The following is a 20,941-nucleotide window of genomic DNA, read 5'->3' as shown; positions in this document are numbered from 1 at the left end:
CACAGCTGTGTGCGCACACATACACGCACAGAGACTCAAAAGGCGTGTCTGTGTGCAATTAAGAAAAGTTCAACACTACATTACACTACAACACTACACTAAATAAGGAAGTATTACTATATTTATATTATTTACTACAACATTAAGGTGCCTTATTGCTATCATTAACAACTTACCAAAGCAACTGGAATAATCAAAATCTTCGTTTATATGAGTACACTGCAACGTCCATCCAATCTGCATTCAGGGTTTGAACCACCCATTTTCTAATGTTGTGTTTGCTGTGGTTTATTGTAGTTATTAATAGTGTAACAGATGTCACTCATTTCAAAAAATATTTTTCATCAATAAAAATGTATCCTATGTTATCAAACTGTCCTTATCAAACTGTTGAATGATCCATGGTATCTCTATCAGAAACCAATTCCATATGCTACCTTAAGCAAATTAAGAATAAAAGTAGAAGGACCCAAAATTCTGAAGTGTATTCTACAGTATCATACATAGTTCTAAAGAAGGATCTGCAGCACATGACAGAGGGAAACTACAGTTTGCTAAAGAATACTGTACGATGAACTGTAGTCTTTTTTCTTCCCTTCCACGTTGAAGGAAGTCAGAACAGTGACACTCAGTATTGAGACGTCAATCAGGTTCTGTCTGGCAGAGAACAACTGGGTCACACACACACACTTCTCTAAAATATCACCTCCCTGATTAATGCACAATCACAACAACCTCACATCTGGTTCACAATGGCACACACACATCAATTAGCCTGGATTATAAACCGTATAGCTCCAGATGTCCCTGATCATTAAACACTGACCTGTGAACTACATTAAACCAATGGTTTACCTTATTAATAAGGCATTCGTTATGTTCTCATAATTAGGGACCTAATTTAACATGGCCATGTATGACCAATGGATCTGCAATTATCTGTTTATTCATGCATGTACTTTCAGCAAATGAGCTGGTAATAAATAAGAACTCATTAGAGGCCTTGTGCGTTTTCTCAGTGTACATAGAGATTGGTGGTATTCCATAGTTTTAATTATGTTGGCAGATTCAGATTCATGACTGTGACCATGATGAAGTTGATCTACTTCACCTTTATTTTCAATGTTTCTCAAAACAACTAGTGAATCAAGTATCAACAGTGCAATATCCTCAAAGTTATTCGCTTGTAAAAAGAAACAAAATCATGACATGTGCAATTTAGAGTGTTTGATGCCACCGCCCAGAGGGGGTTAGTCCAAAGGTATCTGGGCGGCTCTGAAGAAATGAAGGCTATCTAGAGTGCAGTGAATGAAAGAATGTTGTTGGTAGAAGAGATGGCTCTGAATTCAGATCTCTAATGCCACCAAGTGGCTACTTATTTATTTGCTAGAAATGCTTAACAGAGTCCAATCGGCTGTAAATAGAGGCAGCACACAATACATAGATAACATTAAAACACGCAGGGAAGTTATGTTTTTAAGCTGCTAAAAGCTATCATAATTCTAGCATTTGTCGGAGGGATTGATTGATTGTTAGACATTATCGCTCTTTTCTAACAATGATAGCTGAAATCTAATGTTAATGATCATCACATTTGTTACCACAGTACTCCACCAATAATGTTTTAATACTTAAAACTTCTTATAAATCCGTAGCTATTTAAGCAAAAATTTAGAAAGATATTGTGAGGGGGCCCCAAATGGCTCCCTAAACAAAACAATGGTCCTAGACCCTAAAACATGGTGGAACCAATGATATAGAAGACGAGCTGCTATATTTAATGTATGTTGATATGTGTCAAGCTGATCAGGGTTGTCAGAGTCACTTGTTTTTCTTCACATCTGGTAAACAACAACGGAAGTCACAGCCACACCCACAGTCAAACCTAACAGGAAGTGAGATGTGAAACGTAACAACACCACACATTGCCCTTTATGTTGCACAGTTGCATTTTATTTCCATAGGCGGAAATGAATGCCCTTAACAAACACTTTCATTGATTTGTGTTAGCACATTTACATGCTGATGCTTTGCCATCTACAAGGAAATGTCCTTCATTGGACCTGGTGACAGTAGCAATCTTCATTGCGTGGAAATGTGTATTCACACGTGTCAAGATAAAACAACATGATCTCAGAGATATGATATCAGAGTGGAGATCTTGAAGGCTGCCGGGGGTTCCAGTTTCATTAATAGATCATTAATTATTAACTTCAGTCTGTGGATAAAGGTCTCCTGCACAGGGCAGAACCATCAGCCACTGTCCATCACATGCAGAAAGTCAGTTGGCACCTTATACTGTCACACACTCTAACTCCTGTCACCTCCTCCCAACTGCCCAGTACAGGAAACAGTGGTCTCGCTACATAGCTTTTTCTGCATGCACACATCAACACATCTGCCCTGTGGAGCGGAAATGAACTGAGACTTGGGGAGAGGTGGGTTGGTTTTCAGGAGTGCACAGTTCCTGCTCTTAAAGACAGCAGACTGTTCTCGGCATCGGAGATCCAGTAGCTCTCTGCTCTCTTCCCACAATCCTTCAGGAAGTTAGTCACCCCCGAAGTTGGATCTCACAGCCACACCATGAGCGGAAAACGGAAACTAAGTGAGTAGCCTACCCTGGTGTGCGTGCAGTTTCACTTCAAGCTTATGTGTGTGTATTAATCATGAAGTAAACAATTTTGCAATGACAGCATGTTGGTGACATGAGTTTGCAGCTACGCGATGACGTTTGATTCTCCTACTATTTGACTCTGGTCTCATACAAGTAAAGTGTTATAAATACAGTATATCACAAACTACAGTATCTGATGTAGAAAAATCTCTGTTTACACTGACCTAGATGAAGTGATGAATAAATGAATGGGGACACTGTAAATAATGCATAGACCTCCTGATCTAGCCTTCTATGAGGATGTGATACAGCCACACCATGCCAGGAGCCCGGTCATTATAACAGCACACACAATAGATGACAGCAAACACCGTACACGACACAACACCATAAAATACTGGTAACTTTTCCTAAGGCTTGATGTGGTGTATGACTAAGGCTTATTTAAATAAATGGAGAAATGAACTAAATTTTGCATTTCGCTGAGTGGATGAGGAAGAGGAAGTATAAAAATACTACACACACCAGACTTCCAAGAACAGAAGTAGCCGCACAGGAAACACAAAAATATCCTATAGTCCAAAGTAAAGACAAAACATTGTTTTTGATCCTGTGTGCAGGACCAGTCTTGTCCATATATAGTCTGGTTGAAGTATATTTAACTCTAGTGGATCTTTCAGAATAGGACCACAATAAGAGGTACATGCAAGTAGAGGTGTGATTTAATTATCTGTATTACCTCTGGTGCTTGATATTGGTCATGTGACAAGTTTCCCTCCATTTCTCTGCACACAAATGAACAAATTGTTTTGTCTCACGCTACTGTTGTATTAAGCCACCCCTTAAATCATATGGGATTGTATGCAAATATTCAAGATTAGACTGAGGTACATGGAAAATGATAAAAGTGAAAATGTTGTACTCACCACAGCTTTTCCAGCTAATATTGAACTCATTACCATTACTGTCTATGGCATCTTCTGAACTTTGTTAAACATGTTATATGGGATTGTATTTTATTTTGGTATTCAGACAAGGAATTTTTAGATGGAAGTTCAGAAATACTTTTCCAGGTGAGTTTGATTTCTTCATCCCAACTTCCTGAGAGTCATGAATGCCCTGAAAGGTATTCCAGAAAATGACAAATTCAGGTTCCCCTGAAAATATCCAGCTCCACTTAACCAGATAAGGGAATCGCTGAGCTATTGGTTCCCGAATGGCTGGTGCTTTTTAAATCACAAGGCTAAGTGAAATGCAGATGGAGTGAATGACCTATTGATTCATCTAACAACTTGCTTGTGCTTGCAACACTTAAAAAGGCCCTCATGACAATAAGAGAAAATGTAATAGACATTATGGAGTCAAAAGATGGAGCATTGTGCTCCATTATGTCCATCACATTTTCTATTACATTTTAATAGTTTGAAACAATAAATACTTACCTCTTACAAAAAAATAATGTAGTTGTTTTCTCTTTTTTATGATTTTCTTATTGTTACAGTTTTGTGTAAGCAAGACAGAAGGTGCAGAGTGTTTCAAAAATGAAATTCCTTTATACGGCTTAAGAACAACAAACAAAGGAGAGGTACAAACCGAAACTGAAGCGCAGCAAACACAGACAGCTAATTCCAAACAATGACCAACAAAATCAAAAGGCATACCAGGATAACTTAAATAGGGTCCCCCAATTAGAGACAAAAGGGCGCAGCTGCCTCTAATTGGGGAGAACATAAAACAATAACGCAGAGATGCCGAGAGGCACCTGCGGTCAGGTCCTGACTGTGGCCCCCAGGCACATATAGATGCCTAGAGGCCACCAGACAAGACCTCACACTTATTTAGCTTTTATCTGCTGCCAGGATCTTCTTGCTCAAATGGGGTTATAACTTCAATTATAATACATGTTTTCATGAAAAGCCCTTTTTCAAATTTAATAAAACACAGTTCCTATTGGCTGTGCAATGGGCAATTAATACTGTTATATAGTGAAGTTAAGGTGGTAAGCCTTTATGACAACATGATACAAAATATAATTGTTTAGTGAATTAAAATTAAAAAACATATTAGTAATCACCCATATGTAAAGTCCTATTTGATAATGAAGTTGTTTTCAGCCAGTCTTAATCTGTTTTTTTATGAGTGGTGGGGTTACGGGACTTATTACTTGAGAAATATTGTTAAGCAATAGACAGAATTTGTATAAACAAAGCAAAACCGCGTTGTGTTACACAGGACATATACAGGTTGATCTATTAGATGTCCAAGAAATAGTTTGCAATGCACAGCATATAATGCAGGCTCCGATATAATTTGGATTTTCTGAGACGGGACAGACCATGATCTGATTGGTGGATAAACTCTGTGTTTTATTCCCCTTTACAGGATAAGATCAACTTACCCTAGCAGGTAGCAGGTTTGGTTCAGAGCATTTTTTGCTCAGAGCATAGTTTCTGTTCAGGTTACATTCAAGCTCTCATTCTGGAGCCAAAAACTGTTAACTCAAATTTTGATTGGACAGAGCTCACTACTTTACTCATCTTTCTGGAATACCCCTCTGCAGTCAGAATTCTAACATTTTAATTTTGAATACTTGAAAGGCCAGGTGGAAAGTGTATCTACAATTTAAGCTATTCTTTCAATCTGCTATGGAATGTTCAGAGACCATTTCCTCCTTCCATTTCACATGGACAGTGAAAATATCTCACATCTGGGCCCCACCCAAGGGGGAGGGGTTGGGTCAACACAATGCATACAGTGGAATTCACTATTTGTTGCAAGACTGATAGACTGATGCAAGACTGAGGGAAATTTTTTTGTCTCAGGGGCAACATCAAGATTGAGGGCCAAATTTGTTTTGTAATTTGTTAATAAATGATTTGCAGGACAGGATAGGGCAATAATTAAATAATTTAAACTGAGATTCAAAACTATTTTATTACCTACTGCGTGCCGGATGGTACTGCATTGCAGGTCAGATTGGGCCCACGGTCCTTAGTTTTCCCAACCCTGCTCTATAAGAAATATGCTAAAGGCCATCTTTTACAGTCTACATTTAATTTTAATGGTACTGGTCTAGAGTGGAAAATTGCAATACAGAGGATGTTTACTTTTTGCCAAAAACAAGAAAATAAATTAGGATAAGTGGATAGGTTAATGATTTTATGTAGATTATTTTTAACTTAAAGTTCTAAAAGGTTTTTGGCCAACTGTCAGTCATGGGCCCTTAGAATCATCCTAATTTCCCCCCCAAAGAGCGCCCCTACACATGGATAGAATCAGTTGAGGGTGTGTTGAAATGTTTGTCTGGTGTAATTGGAGTGCCTGTCATAGATGATTGATTTGCTAAGTCACACCTAAGGCTCCTTCTACACATCCACTATGGTATCAATCTCCAGTTCTCCACATCGCTTGAAGTCATTGTCAAGGTTACAGGGATCAAAGGAAGGGTTGCTTGCTATTGGGAGCGGGGATGACATTGGCCTAAAGTCACAATGGACCTTTATACGATCTGTGCTATGTATAATTTAATTGTCCTTATTAAGTGACAGGTTGACAGTGGACATGATCGTAATGCCAATAGAGAAGGGTTGGCAATACCAGCTTGACAGTGAAGGAAGATTGTCAATTAAGACGTGACAAAACTGAGGTTAGCAAACAAATAAAAATATAAAATGTTTGCGATCCAGTCTTTGAGGTGGTCTTTACATATCTTTTGTGTTTTATAATCCCAATAATTTAGTTCAAGTTGCTAATAAAATACCATAGGCATACATGTAAATTAGAAAACTGTCTAAATAGCATTCACTTTTACAGGGAAGGGATATTTGGACTGTTCTCTAAAACAGCTTGTTTGTCCTTTGGAGAGGAATAGTTTGCTTTAAATACAGGGGAATATTTTTTGTAGCTCCAGGGCCATATTCACAAAACATCTGAAGGCTAGAAGTAGCTCCTAACTTGCTGATTTAGAAGTAAAATGGATGTGTCAGTCCTAACTTTAGGACTCCTACATTTTTGGCCTAAGAGTATTTCACAAAGCGTTTTAGCGCTAAAACCAGCTCCTAAATCTGGGAAAAGTTAGGAGTAGTCAAGAGGACTCCTAAGTCACTAAGACCAAATCAAAAACAATCTTAAAATGGCTGCCGCCGGCAATCCGCCTTGTTATTCTGTCAACATTCTAGAAACACTTAATGACACTGAGCTATTGAAAAGGTATTGGCTAAATCGCTAGGGTATTATGATCATAGTTGAGCTAGTCAATGATGCCAACAAACAGGAACAACCCAATAACACCGGATATCAAAGTTGTGACAACTCCACGCTACATGGCCACAGGGAAAATGCAGCTACACAGCGAAGACAAACTACGTATCTCAGTCATTTGTCAATAGAATATTACATCAAACATTACATCCCTCTTCAGACCCCATATCATCTGAAATCTTTCGGTTTCCTCATTCGACTATGGAGAACCAAACCTGCCTAAATTAGAAATAAATGTATCAATAATATAATATATTTATACATAGAAATATAATATATTAATATTATTTCCCGATTTATTTAATTCCTTGAGCATTCATTTCTCTATTTATAATTATATTAATTTCCATAATCTTATATTTCTGTATATATCAATTTCTGTGTTTATTTCCGTATTCTTTTATTTCTGTATTTATTTATTTCTATATTCTTTCATTTCTGTATTTATTTCCAAGTTCTTTTATTTCTGTATTTATTCATTTCTGTATTTCCTTGTCCTTAAGCTAATGAGGAGGCGGGACTAATAGTCAAACGTAGCAATCAAGCCCAGAACAGCAGATAGAATCAGACTGTGAAGACAGTGAGTGTTGTTTTAGATCCTTGGCGCATCCCCATGTTGCCCATCACAATTCCACTATTCACCTGTGTGTCTGTAGATGGGACACATAATTGCACTATCAAAAGATGGATGCACATTTCTTTACAAGCTGCCAGACATGAGGCTGACAATTAGCTGAACCTACAGTTTTTCTCAAAAGTTTGCGTACCCTTGGAGAATTGGTAATATATTTAAAACATGACTGAGCAGGCAAAACACGTCTTTTATTTCTTATGGGATTCACAATCAACTGTAGGTCAGAATGGCACAATCATAAAAAAAAACATGGCAAAAAATAAAAAATAGGAACTGAACCCTGTTCAAAAGACTGTATTCCCTTAGTTCTTAATACAGGTGCTGGTCATATAATTAGAACATCATCAAAAAGTTGATTTATTTCAGTAATTCCATTTAAAAAGTTAAACTAGTATAATGTATACATTCATTCCACACAGACTGATATATTTCAAGTGTTTATTTATTATCATTTTGATGATTATAACTGACAACTAATGAAAACCCCAAATTCAGTATCTCAGAAAATTTGAATATTGTGAAAAGGTTCAATATTGAAGACACACTGATTAGTGCCAAACTGATTAGTGCCAAACTCTATCCAAAAGACAACCATTGACACCTTGCACAAGGAGGGCAAGACACAAAAGGTCATTGATAAAGAGGCTGGCTGTTCACAGAGCTCTGTGTCCCAGCACATTCATAGAGAGGTAAAAGTAAGGAAAAGATGTGGTAGAAAAAAGTGTATAAGCAATAGGGATAACCGCACCCTGGAGATGATTGTGAAACAAAACCCATTCAAAAATATGAGGGAGATTCACAAAGAGTGGACTGCAGCTGGAGTGCTTCAAGAACCACCACGCACAGACGTACGCAAGACATGGGTTTCAGCTGTCGCATTCCTTGTGTCAAGCCACTCTTGAACAAGACATAGCATCAGAAGCGACAAAAAGGACTGGACTGCTGCTGAGTGGAACAAAATTATGTTCTCTGATGAAAGTAAATTTTGCATTTCCTTTAAAAATCAAGGTCTGGAGGAAGAGAGGAGAGGCACATAATCCACGTTGCTTGAAGTCCAGTGTAAAGTTTCCAGAATCAGTGATGGTTTGGGGTGCCATGTCATCTGCTGGTGTTGGTCCACTGTGTTTTCTGAGGTCCAAGGTCAACGCAGCCGTCTACCAGGAGGTTTTAGAGCACTTCATGCTTCCTGCTGCTGACCAACTTTATGGAGATGCAGATTTCATTTTCCAACAGGACTTGGCACCTGCACACATTGCCAAAGGTACCAGTTCCTGGTTTAAGAACTATGGTATCCCTGTTCTTAATTGGCCAGCAAACTCGCCTGAAAATCTATGGGGTATTGTGAAGAGGAAGATGCGATATGCCAGACCCAACAATGCAGAAGAGCTGAAGGCAACTATCAGAGCAACCTGGGCTCTCATAACACCTGAGCAGTGCCGCAGACTGATCGACTCCATGATATTCTAATTATATGACCAGCACCTGTACTGTGTACTGCCCCATGTAGCATCAATGATAGCGTGCAGTCTTTTGTAATAGCCGTCTATAAGGTCCCAAATTCTTGCAGGTGGTATAGCGGTCCATTCATCTCGGCAAAATGCCTCCAGGTCATGCTAAGTCTTTGGTCATCTTGCATGAACCGCATGTTTGAGATCTCCCCAGAGTGGCTTGATGATATTAAGGTCAGGAGACTGATGGCCAGTCCAGAACCTCCACATTTTTCTGCTGTAACCACTGGAGAGTCAACTTGGCCTTGTGCTTATGGTCATTGTTGTGCTGGAAAGTCCAAGACCGTCCCATGTGCAGCTTTCGTGCAGAAGAATGCAAATTGTCTGTCACTATTTTCTGATGCTGCATTCATCTTGCCATCAATTTTCACAAGATTCCCTGTGCTTTTAAAGCTCACAAAACCTCAAAAATCAGTGAGCCACTATCACGCATTACAGTGGGGTTGGTATTTTCTTCACTATAAGCCTTATGACCATAAAACTCAATTTCGGTCTCATCACTCCAAATTACATTGTGTGTCAGAAGCTGTGAGGCATGTTAAGGTGTTGTCTGGCATATTGTAACCTTTTTTGTGGCATTGGTGCAGTAAAGGCTTCTTTCTGGCACCTCAGTCATACAGCTAATTTTTGTTCAAATATCGTCATATTGTGCTCCTTGAAACAACCATATCGTCTTTTTCCAGAGCAGCCTGTATTTCTCCAGAGGTTACCTGTGGGTTTTTCTTTGTATACAGAAGAATTCTTCTGGCTGTTTTGGCTAATATCGTTCTTGGTCTACCTGACCTTGGCAACTATGTCATAACAAATGGCTTCATATGATCACTATCCTTAAATTAAATACTTTTTTTTGTTGCATAATCAGTCATATTTTCAAAATCAATGCCAAAATTTCACAATTTCTGCCAGGGTATGCAAACATACTGATGGCCATTCGAGGCTTCTTAACCGCTCTTCTAGCAGCAGGATATTATGCTAGCAGTGCTAACTCAGATTTTCTTTTTCAAAATAAAAGCCATTTTGAAATATAAGGTAGTATAGTTAATCTAGTCTGTACATTTTATGTTTAATGTCCGTTCCAATGTTTTTCTTGTCTGTTCTTTTTCACAGACTAGATTATTAACTATATTGCCTTATACATTTCAATGATTGCTTTTATTGTTATGAAGAAAATCTGAGTGCTGCCAGCATAAGATCCTGCTGCTAAAATAACGCTAATGAAGCCACGAATGGCCATCACTATGCAAACCTATGAACACCACTGTATCTTGGCTAGTCAGTATGTAAATCTTGGTTTCATTAGTCAATTACACTTACCCTACATTTTTTTATTTTAATATCTTTATTTCAATATGACAACATGACACATTGTTCTACAGTAGGGGTGGGACGATAAGAGAATTTCATGCCACGGTTATCCTGGCCACAATTTTCCCGATTTAAGATTTTATCCTGATTAATAACAATCCCAATACCAACTCTGGTTTCTAGCTCAAAAAGGCTTATCAAATATTCTTCCATTACATAAATATTGTTCTTGTGCATTTAAAATGCCAAGAACAATATTTTAAAATAAAGGTTTTTAATAATTAACTAATACTATAATAACATCTAATTCTCTAAATGTATATGGTTGCCAGCTTCATTGACAATACATTGCAGAAGATGTTTAGTGGCATTTAGAATTGCCATTTGTGCTGCATTTGCCTTCATTGCACATCTATACATTGCACAACTATACATTGCACATCTATACATCGCACATCTCTATGTCACATCTGTAACATATTATATTTAATACTGGTACTGACCTGTGGGTGCATGAACTTCAGTGCGTATTTTGCGTGCCTTGTTAGCTAACTATAGGCCTATTTGGTGTGTTGATTATTCATAACATTATAAAGATTTATAACAGCTTCCGGTTATGTTGTGCGCACTATGTATTGTGCAGATAGTCAATGTTATTTGGGCCTGGGCAAATTATATTCTATTTGTCTTCTCCTGTCACTTTCAGTAGGAAAGCGTTAACAATTAGCCTACAATATAAACAAAATTATAATTAGAAAATAAAAAAAGGTATATAATGTATATTTTGCAGTTTAGTTTTTTCTGCATTCATCTAGATGCATGTCTTCTAGGATATCATTGGTTTGTTTGACCTCAACATTGTTTCAAATGCTTATTTTCCATGGTAATGGAATGGACAGGTATTTGCATATCAGTCAATCACTGGGGGAATAGTAAGGAGGCTTGTTCATGGAAGACGTCACCCACAGAGTTGGGGAGCAATGGATTACAAGTAATCCGGATTGCAAAAAAAAAAACAGTAACTCTAATCCTTTACCAACTAAAATATTGTAATCAGATTACAGATACATTTGAAAAAATATGATTACTTAATTATGATACTTTGCACGCCTTAGTTGTTGGGTGTGATCATCATGAGCGCAAAAGTGGGCGCCCATAACCAGATTAGTGACCGATGAAGCGTTAGTTTTATTGGTAAAAACAGAGTGTATCTACGATAATATGAGCCTACCCATATAAAATGTGATGTACTTATCCAGTCAACTCATCTTCCTAAGAACAACGATAGGCGATAGGCCTACCTGGTGTTATATATTTTTCAACCACCCTTTCTTTTAGCTTAATTCTACCCATTCCTTAAAAAAAAAGTTGGTCTTAGCAGCTTTGTGAATAGGAAACTCTTAAGCTAGAAACTTTTAATGCTGTTTAGGAGTCCTCCTAGTGGTAAGATCAAATGTTTTGTAAATATGGCCCCTGATCACCACATTTTTCAAGGGCAAACTTATATAGACATTCTGGCCAAGAAGGGTTTTGCATTCATATGGGCATAAGCTCAGCCTTTTATTCTATATCCAGAGAAGGTACCAGACAAATTGATCAAGTCAACTAGGGATGGGTTAAAACCAGATTAGTCTATCGGATGCTACCATGGCAAGGAAATTCCTGAAAACATGGGATTATTGATGTGAGTAATATGGTAACACCTCGGACACTGTCAGCGAAGCTGAAGCGACACACATGGCCCACCAATCTACATTTTCTGTAATTTACCCAGTAATTCAGAATGGATTACACAGAGTGCATTATTCTCTAAATTCCTAGGTGGAATCTAGGAGTCACAACCCAGAAATAACAAAAACATTTTACACAAAGTTTGCTATTCTTAATTGTGTCATTCAAACCCTTCCTGTTCTATTCCTTTAAAAGCAAATACATGTTAGTTTTTTGCAAATGTCATTTTAATGATGATAGAAAGGACAAATTAGAAATACATTGTTGAGCACATGCCATTACACAATCACTGTAATCTTAAAGTTTCAGTTTCCTCCAACAAGAGCACAATCAAGAAGCCTAGCATGTGGTTACAGGACATAAACACCATGACTTATAACTCCAATCAATGATTGATCTTAATGAGTCTTTGAATGAGGTCAATACCAGGAAAGTCCATGGCAACAACTCCTAAACAAGCCTTGGTGTGGATAATAGAGAACTGCCCAAGATACTGAGCAAGCCAGGGGTTAATCTTTACAGCCAGTTTCTTTGGAGTTAGATGCATGGTCAAAGGCTTGCCAATGCCAGTGCCACTGGAGTAGCTCAGAATGACAGAATTCCCACCACACTGTTCTGAAGCTTGTCTCAAGTGTTTTCCAATTTTTTTCTCCTTGTCTGCAATAAGACTGACTTTATAGTCACCCTGGTTGTCAGTTTCCAAGAGAGGAACACCAAGCCTGAAGCTGGATTTCTGGATGAAGACCACCTTTCCCCTAACCTTACCCATGGTTGGCATGTCGGACTTAACCCATACAGTCTCATCATCATTAATCATTTTGCTGACCTGCTTTTCTACATTGTTTTTGCCAAATAATTCAGGCTTCACTCTAAGCAGAACGGTTTCATTTCTGAATTCTGACAGGAACCCTTTGATCATGTTAAGGACCGCAAAGAACGACTTGTGCTGGTTGACAATCCCATGCACAACATACAGCTTGTTTTCTAAGGCAACGACCCTGAGGTCCAGATAGCGTATGCCAGCCCTCAGCTGATCCCACAGATCCCAGACCTGACACTCTGCCGCGGGGCCTCCATAGAGAGCCATGGTATCATGGGTACCAGGGATGGTGATGTCAGAGATGAACTTGGCGTCATCAATGGCCTCCATCCAGCCAATCTTGTAGGATTCTGGGAGTTGGAGGGCATTGTCACTGAAGTACTCATCTTGGCAAAAACCTCTAAAATAAACCATAATCAATGTAGGCTACTCCTTTCCCATTATAGAGCATGTTGATTTCAGCAAGTTAAACATTTACATGTCCAAATTAAAAATAAAGAGCATTATGATGCTTTTCCAAAAATATTGGTGATTCCATATGATTGAGCCCAAAAGAAAGCAATATCACAGGCCATGAGCAGACTAAACATGAAAGGACTTCTCTAAATCCTACAGTCATACTTACCCACCAAAGTGTAGGACTGACATGTAGAGATGGGCGAACAGGTATCTTCCAGTAGTCTTCATGGTCACAGGAAGGAGAAATATGGAACGACCAGCCAAAATATTATGGAAAAATAAGGTCCAAACCACTTTACTGCATCAGAGTGACTCCTGGATAGTTTCCTGACTGCATTCAGGAAAACAGTAACCTAATCAACAGTAGTTGAAAGGTGTCAGTAAAAAGCCACAGTAGATATCACATGGTCAACAAAGGTTCACCCTGACTTCCATTTTAAAAGTTAATTGGTGCCATTGCTGTCTGTAATTGAGATCACCTGTAAGTGACTTTAGCAAGTATTGAGATTTGTTTTCAGTGGTTGACATTTGTTTAATAGCCACATATTATTCCAAGCAGCTTATCTTTTGTAGATGGTCTTCCTATCCCCAGACTACAAATATATAGTATGTAGCACCATATAGTATGTTCAAGATACAAACTGGGATACTTACATGAAGCTCTGAACATTTTGTTTACATATATGCTAGTGGTTAGACCTTGTCAGATTGGCAAGTATCTTATACAGAAGCATCCTAATAAAAAAAAAAGTCAGCCTTCTCATAGGGCCAATTGCATCTATTGAAATCAATCTAATTATTACCAGTGGTAGAGAATCATTGGGGTCTCTAGTGGACATAAGGCTTTTCAGCATATGCAGCATCGTTAATTACTTAAAGGTGCATTTCTGTCACATGACATCTGTGGTCTCTTTTAAGCTAGAAAGTATCACCTTGCAACCCAAGCATTGGTTTAAAAGACAAAATAAGTGACAAAATCTTCTAGCCAATTAAAACAGAGCAGTTCACCCCCCTCACAAAACTGGACACATGAACCTAATTTTCAGTGGGATTGTGATTGATCTGTCCAAGCCAAAATGCGGTCACTTATAGACATGGTGAGTTCACCTTTTTAGAACAGCGCGTTTTGAAAAAGGTTTGCAATTTCAGTGTGGTGATTGTGATGGAAGTGCACCTTTAAACCATTTTAAAGAGAAAGCTGGCTTAAATCACAATTTTGTTATCACTGAGCATAAGAGTTTAAAAGTACTTGATATATTTAAAAATACAATAGCCGCCAAGTAAAAATGCAAAATTGGTGGTTAGAAATGTATGTTACTCACCATAGTTTAAAAAAAATCTTCCCACACATGGGCATACATATTTAAAACAGGTGATCCAATTACCAAGATTAATACCAACTGTATCAAGTACTCACATTATTAATGTTGACTTTAGATAAGAGACACCCGATGCACTGCAGGCAGTAGTCAGTGCAGGAACTGACCAAATCCTACCGTACAACAGTTTCTTTCAAAGCTAAACATTTGGATACTGTATCAATTGACATATTACAGATCACACTTTACACTTAGTATGCCAACAATTTTGTACAGCTAATTATCATACCATGCTGAAGATTTTTTAATCAATGGTGCCAGTTGTGTCCCACCCCAAATCTAACTAGCAACGGCAATTACATTAAACAATGAACATTGGTGGCAAGCTACAAGAGCTAACAAACTTGAGGAAAACAAAGCAAGGAGTCAAGGTTGTTCTTTAAAATTTTAATTTTGAGGGAATAGGAAAGTGAAGATTAAGCTTAATTATAGTTTGAATGAGGTCAAAACCCGGAAAGTCCATGGCAATCACCCCAAAACATTTGTGGTTGTCAGACAACTGCCTAAGATGTTTATCAAGCCAGGGGTTAATCTCTTTTGCAACTTTCTTAGGCGTTAAAAACATGCCAATTAGAGTGCCAAAGCCAGTGCCACTGGAGGAGCTCAAAACAACTGCATCTTTACCACACTGGCCTGAAGCTTCTGACAAATGTGTAGCAATTTTTTTCTCCTTAGCTGCAATATGATGGACTTTATAGTCACCTTGGTTGTCTGTTTCTAACAGAGGAACACCAAGCTTAAAGCTGGGTGCCTGAACAAAGATCACCTTTCCTCTGGCCTTACCCATAGTTGGCATGTCAGGCTTCACCCATACATCTTTATCATCATTAATAATTTTCCCAACCAGCTCCAACACAGTAGCTTTACCGAACAAAGCAGATTTTACACTAATGAGTACAGTCTCGCTTTTGAATTCAAGCAGGAAATCTTTGATAGTCTTAAGGACCTCATTGAATGACTTGTGTTCGTAGACAATCCCATGCATCACATACAGATGTCCTTTTAAGGCAAATAAATGGAGGTCTAGGTAACGTATGCCAGCATTCAGCTGATCCTCCAGATCCCAGGCCTGACACTCCGCCTCTGGGCCTCCATGACGAGCCATGGTATCATGGGTACCAGGGATGGTGATGTCAGAGATGAACTTGTGATCATCAATGGCCTCCATCCAGGCAATCTTATAGGATTCTGGGAGTTGGAGGGCATTGTCACTGAAGAAGTCCTTTCCTTGGCAAAATCCTCTAAAATTAAAATTATACAAAACAAAAATGTATTTACCATTTATTGCATTAACTCAGCAAATCAAATACTGAAACACCAATGCCAAATATAATACCACAGACATTTAAAGTATAATGTGCTTTTAATTTGGGTACTAACAAACCTAATTATAGAATTTACAGTAGACAATGTAAATCAATATTGTATTTTGGAATGTATGGAGAAAATATCAATACTTACACAACAAATAGGACTGATATGTAGAAGTGGGCTAACAAACATTTCTCTGTGGTCCTCATGGTCACTGAAGTCAAAATATGCAAGAACCTGCCAAAACAGCATATACTCAACAGTTTTCCTTCAGCAAGACTGTATTGACACAATCGCTTCAGTAGACAGGTCTATGGCAAAAGTCTAGGCTACTCACATCCACTGCAGCTCTAGGCAAGTTTAATGCAAGTGCCGGTGATATAAGCTTTGCTCATTGGCAACTAATTTACAACATAATGAAAAGGGCGTGGTCTCGTTAAGCCAATTGCAACTAGACACAAACCATGTGGAAGATGGGAAATTGCCACTTCCCAAAGGCTTAGTAATGACAATACAGCTATCTTGCTTGTTAATTAACTTGAGTTAATAAAAAACATTGTAGTACATTACCTTTAAATAATGATTTGTTGTTACTGCTGTCAATGCTACTGGGGAAATTTCTAAAATGTCAGAGGTCAAGATATGGGAGAAATCAGAGCTCAGTAATGAGTTCCCCGCTAGTGGTAGGGGAGCCAATATCATTTTCCCAATTGGTTACAAAATTATCATACTGTCTGCACACAAATAACATGTGTTGCAATTTCGATGCCTGAGGCTCATTTGATTGAATCAAAGTTATTTAGATTGTAAGACATTTACTGATACATTTACTTGACATCCTGGCAGGTTTAAAATATTTGCTGTATATGCAACAATGCTGTTTTCATTGGGCCATGTGGTGCATTATTGGTAATTATGGGATACTGAGTTCCCTTCTTCTGAAATGCAAGGTACAAAAACTTTATTATAAATTTTTTTTTTATTTAACACACAGATGAACACAGGAAATTATACGTTTAATATAATATGTTTCCCACAAATTAACAGAATGCAATGAAATACATTCTCAGGGGAATCCTTTTGGCTCTGGGGAATGCAAATACATATATAGGGTTAGAAATGTTTCTCATATTTCTTCAAGAGAATGCATATGGATCGCAACCCAAATATACTGTATGTTAATGCCATCTAAGCAATCAACTGCTTGACAGGTTGTATGGTCCAGCAGTCTAACTTGCTGCCTTTGATGTACTGCTGAAAGATTGGTTTGAATCCAACACACTGGTGTTTCTCTTTACCACCACCGATTGCTGTATGCTAGTTACACTAAAGGTTCGCTAACTGGGGATAGCATCTAGCAGTCAGGTCTTTTAAATCTAAACAGGACAATTTCTCAATGTTATGTAGAAAATACAGCAGAATATATCCAAATTGTCCTTGAGTAACCACATGAGGAGCTGTTGAAATAAATAAATACTTTGTCAGATCATATTTGTCAACTGGGTGCCATTGCTGACATCCTTCTATTCCTTCATGGTCTAAGTTCTATCTAGCCTCCTGTACTCTAAAGGCTACTTTTCAAACATTCTAGAACACACTCAACATTCTAGAATGCTTAAAACAGTGTATTAAGTCAATAATGTTCTGCAAAGACACAAGATTCTATACAAAAGAGATATACATCAGACACTTCTAACATCATTCCAGGGAATTACTGTAAATATCCAGTTGTATGTCTGTCTTGCAGGTTTCAAGTGGTTTGGGAGTCTCTCCAACCTTTCTTTCCGTCGTGGCTCCGCATCTGACAAATCCACCGCCAAGTCACCGTCCTCCAAGTCTGATGGGGGCCAAGTTCCGAATGCACAATCCTCCCCCGTCGCGGTAGCGACGACGGTTGATGACATGGACATGATGCGCCCGCGCACCTCCAGCTACGCCCGCTCCAGCGACAGCTACACCCACATGGGCACCTTGCCCCGCCTCCTCCAAAGGAAGAGGGACAAGAGTGTGAATACTGTGAAAGGGAGAACCAAGAAGACAAAAGAGAAGACAGGGACGGAGCTGGGCAGGAGTCAGAGCCAGAGGCCAGCGGGTGACTGCGTATGTAACTCCCCTCTGCTCATGGTGCTGTCCAACCAGCCTCGCTCCAGACAAGAAAAGCCTCTCTCATCTCCATCCGCCCAGGCTGGCCCTGGTCCAAGCCTCGGAAAGGATCACGGGCTGCCTCATAGAGGGGGATCACTCGGTAGGAGTGGTGACAGATACGCTGTGGCCCATTGTGAGGGAGGAGATCCACACCAAGGGCAGCTGACGTCGCAGGAGGTGTGGTCGGGTACATCTAACGCCGCTCCAGTCACTTGTGAAGACCAGTCCAAAAATGATCCAGGCACAGACGCAGCCTCAACTTTTAGGGCCAAAATGGACCTGCCTCCCCTGCCTGGCCAGCTAGATTCAATGTCCTCACAGACCCAGGCCTCTGTTCACAACAAGCCATCTCCAAGACCCGACTTTCTAATGAAAACCCAGCAAAAGCCTGAAAGCCGGGTCACCCAGCAGAGTGAAGAGGGCCTCCCCAGGGAGAGTGCTGATAACGTGGGGACAGACGATAACTCCAGCTCCCTCCTCGAGACTGCTTCCTGTGCTTCTAGTGGAAGAAATAGTGGACAAAATAAAGCTACTAAACCCGTGAAAAGGTGGGAATAATACTTTTTGTTTGCTGTCAACATACCAGATTTGGATTCCTACTTGGTTGGCTATATTGTGTAGACCAGTGTTTTTACCAGGACTGGTAACCTTTCAGCATTACTTGTATGATTCCAGGTCTCATACCTGAGGACTTGTTTCTAATGCAGTGCAGCGAAGAAAAGCTGTGGCCTTTGATAGAAAAACATTTGTATTGCATAAAATGTAGTACATGTCAATCAATTGATGGCCTACCAATAGTACATTTTTGCACTGACAGAATATTATTGTGGCCATTAGATTTTTCTCTTTCCAAAAGGTTTGATCAAACGTTTCATTGAGGGGATAGAGGAGGTAACCCTTTGATGTAGTTCTTGAGCTAGCTCAACCTCGTTCCAGAGTGAGAGAGTAGCAAGCATAGACAGTCCAGCAATAACTCAAAAGGAATAAATGAACCTTGACACATTTTCAATATTTGCTGTGAGGCACGTGCACGTGTAAGGCTCAACCAGGGCAGAGCACATGCCCATCCGCGATATAGTGTCCTTTATATTTGATGTGTGCCTGTCCGTCTCCACGGACGTGCATCGTCGTATTTTTTGCTCGCACATCGGCCGTTCCACATCGGCCATTCCGATAGCCTACATCGTCCGTTCTTGTGAGCCGTCATTTTGTTCAGTTTCCGCACATGCCTCTCGAAAGGTCAACACATTGAGAAAACCTTCTGCCATTTCCTTTGCATATTTTTATTATATAAATATATACATATGTACATTTCTCTGTTGAGCAACATTTTCAAAGGTGTGAAAAAATGTATCTGGTTCTACAGACCATCCCAAACATATACTTTCAAACAATAGTAAAATTGTAACATATTAAGTTAAATATTTTATAGATAGTATTAGTATTTTATAATTAGTAAACATTTTATAAAAGTGACACGGATATAAAAATTGTGTAGCATAAATCTTCCAAGATTCGCTGCATGACCACAATAAAAACTATTTTAAACGCACGTGACTCTCGCGTAATGCAAAGAAAACGGTTGAAGGGCGCCACAGAGAGGTTGACTGGGCAACTGACAGAAATGTATTGTTTGCTGCAGACCTCCCCTACCATAGTTCTGCAAAAAAATCTTTGTACTGTCTTTTTATTGGCGAATAGTAACAGGACAGATTTCACTCGCATTGCTTTTATTAAATAACTTGAAAAGCGATGTAGGCTATTCATTGTTTAAATTACCTCATCTCGTTTCTGTGAATTATTTGTCTATTGAGTCCAAAGCAAGGCTGTTGGGTAAATAGTTGGATCATAATTAGACTGGTTAACAGACAAATTCGGGGGCCCACTCTTCCCTAGTGGCCCTGGGCTCACTAGCAGTCCAGGGCCCCCTAACAGTCCGGGGCCCTAAGCAACCGCGTATGTCGCTTATGCCTAGGGCCGGCCCTGCTCCTTACTGTCAGAATTGACCGATGCTCCTAGTGTACTTTTTGTGCGTCACTGTCTGTGTGTGCAAGCTGGAGTGTTCATACTTCCATATGTTAGTGATTTGTATGTGTCTTTGACACTGTGAGAGAGGCGAAACAGAGGTTTGGGGCCAGGGGGTGATAGGATGACTGTAAGGTTGTGTCTCTGGTTCTGTGGAGGGGTCTGGAACGTGTCCCAGTGTGATTTCCCACTTCCAGACAAGGGAAGGGACTACTTTACTTCCATGTAGGCCTATGTGAAGTCATAGTGCTGTGATTGACTTCATGGATCGTGTTACTGTGTGTGTGTGTGTGTGTGAGAGAGGTCAAAGGGGGGAACCATTAGATCAGCTTTGTGACCGTGGGAAGGGTGTTACTGTACAGCATCATGTTCTGTATGGACACTTGAAAGAGAACACACTAATGCTTTTTTCTCTCTCTTGATCGCTCTTTTTCTTTCTCTCTCTCTGAATCCCCTTTCTCTCTCTTTCTGTCTTTAAATCTTGCTATCCCTTTCCCTCCGTCCTTTTCTCCTTCCATCTTCAATTTAAGACATTTTAATTTAAAGGGCTTTACCGGGATGGGAAACATTTGTTTACATTACCAAAGCCAGTGGAAAATAAGAACGTTTAAATAAAAAGAATAAATTGCTGGGGCTCCGTCATTGGGAATCTGAAATTCTGCTCACGTTTGCCAAGATGTTCGTTGGAGACCGATGTGATTGGTCAGCGGGTTAGGGAGGTTAGTTATTGATTAGGGTTGGTTTGCCCTG

At 39.3% G+C, this 20,941-nt stretch overlaps 3 protein-coding genes across 10 annotated transcripts in view; 1 reads left to right on the top strand and 2 right to left on the bottom strand.

The window, feature by feature from the left end:
* Positions 1-2,337: 2,337 nt before the first annotated feature.
* sh2d3ca (SH2 domain containing 3Ca) overlaps positions 2,338-20,941 on the top strand; it is a 62,120-nt gene continuing 43,516 nt past the window's right edge. For 2 of the 3 annotated variants that reach the window (XM_010877342.4, XM_010877341.4), the window contains exons 1-2: positions 2,338-2,605; positions 17,769-18,714. In XM_010877342.4, coding sequence (XP_010875644.2) covers positions 2,584-2,605; positions 17,769-18,714 — 968 coding nt within the window. In that variant the 5' untranslated portion in view covers positions 2,338-2,583. The remainder of the gene's footprint in view (positions 2,606-17,768; positions 18,715-20,941) is intronic. The other variant, XM_010877343.4, reaches the window with a different exon arrangement.
* Positions 12,256-14,844, bottom strand: LOC105014773 (1-phosphatidylinositol phosphodiesterase-like). Of its 5 annotated transcripts, none has more exons than XM_034297067.1 (3): positions 13,986-14,175; positions 13,498-13,684; positions 12,256-13,222 (listed from the first exon to the last, which is right to left on the bottom strand). In XM_034297067.1, the coding sequence occupies exon 3, from the start codon at positions 13,200-13,202 to the stop codon at positions 12,438-12,440; it is 765 nt and encodes a 254-aa protein (XP_034152958.1). In that variant the 5' UTR covers positions 13,203-13,222; positions 13,498-13,684; positions 13,986-14,175; the 3' UTR covers positions 12,256-12,437. The 5 variants fall into 5 exon arrangements, with proteins under 5 accessions (XP_034152958.1, XP_034152959.1, XP_010875650.3 ...); XM_034297068.1 differs by having other exon boundaries at positions 12,256-13,272; positions 13,502-13,684; XM_010877348.5 differs by having other exon boundaries at positions 13,502-13,684.
* On the bottom strand, positions 15,083-16,429 carry LOC109616622 (1-phosphatidylinositol phosphodiesterase-like). 2 transcript variants are annotated; one of them, XM_034297065.1, is made up of 3 exons: positions 16,359-16,429; positions 16,172-16,258; positions 15,083-15,951 (listed from the first exon to the last, which is right to left on the bottom strand). In XM_034297065.1, coding segments are annotated over exons 1-3 (951 nt in total). In that variant the 5' UTR covers positions 16,361-16,429; the 3' UTR covers positions 15,083-15,089. The 2 variants fall into 2 exon arrangements, with proteins under 2 accessions (XP_034152956.1, XP_034152957.1); XM_034297066.1 differs by having other exon boundaries at positions 16,172-16,408.

The sequence above is a fragment of the Esox lucius genome, chromosome 14 (genome assembly GCF_011004845.1).
Source record: "Esox lucius isolate fEsoLuc1 chromosome 14, fEsoLuc1.pri, whole genome shotgun sequence".
Classification (NCBI taxonomy): domain Eukaryota; kingdom Metazoa; phylum Chordata; class Actinopteri; order Esociformes; family Esocidae; genus Esox; species Esox lucius.
The sequence above is the reverse complement of the archived record's forward strand: the minus strand, read 5'-3'. Positions and strand labels throughout refer to the sequence as shown.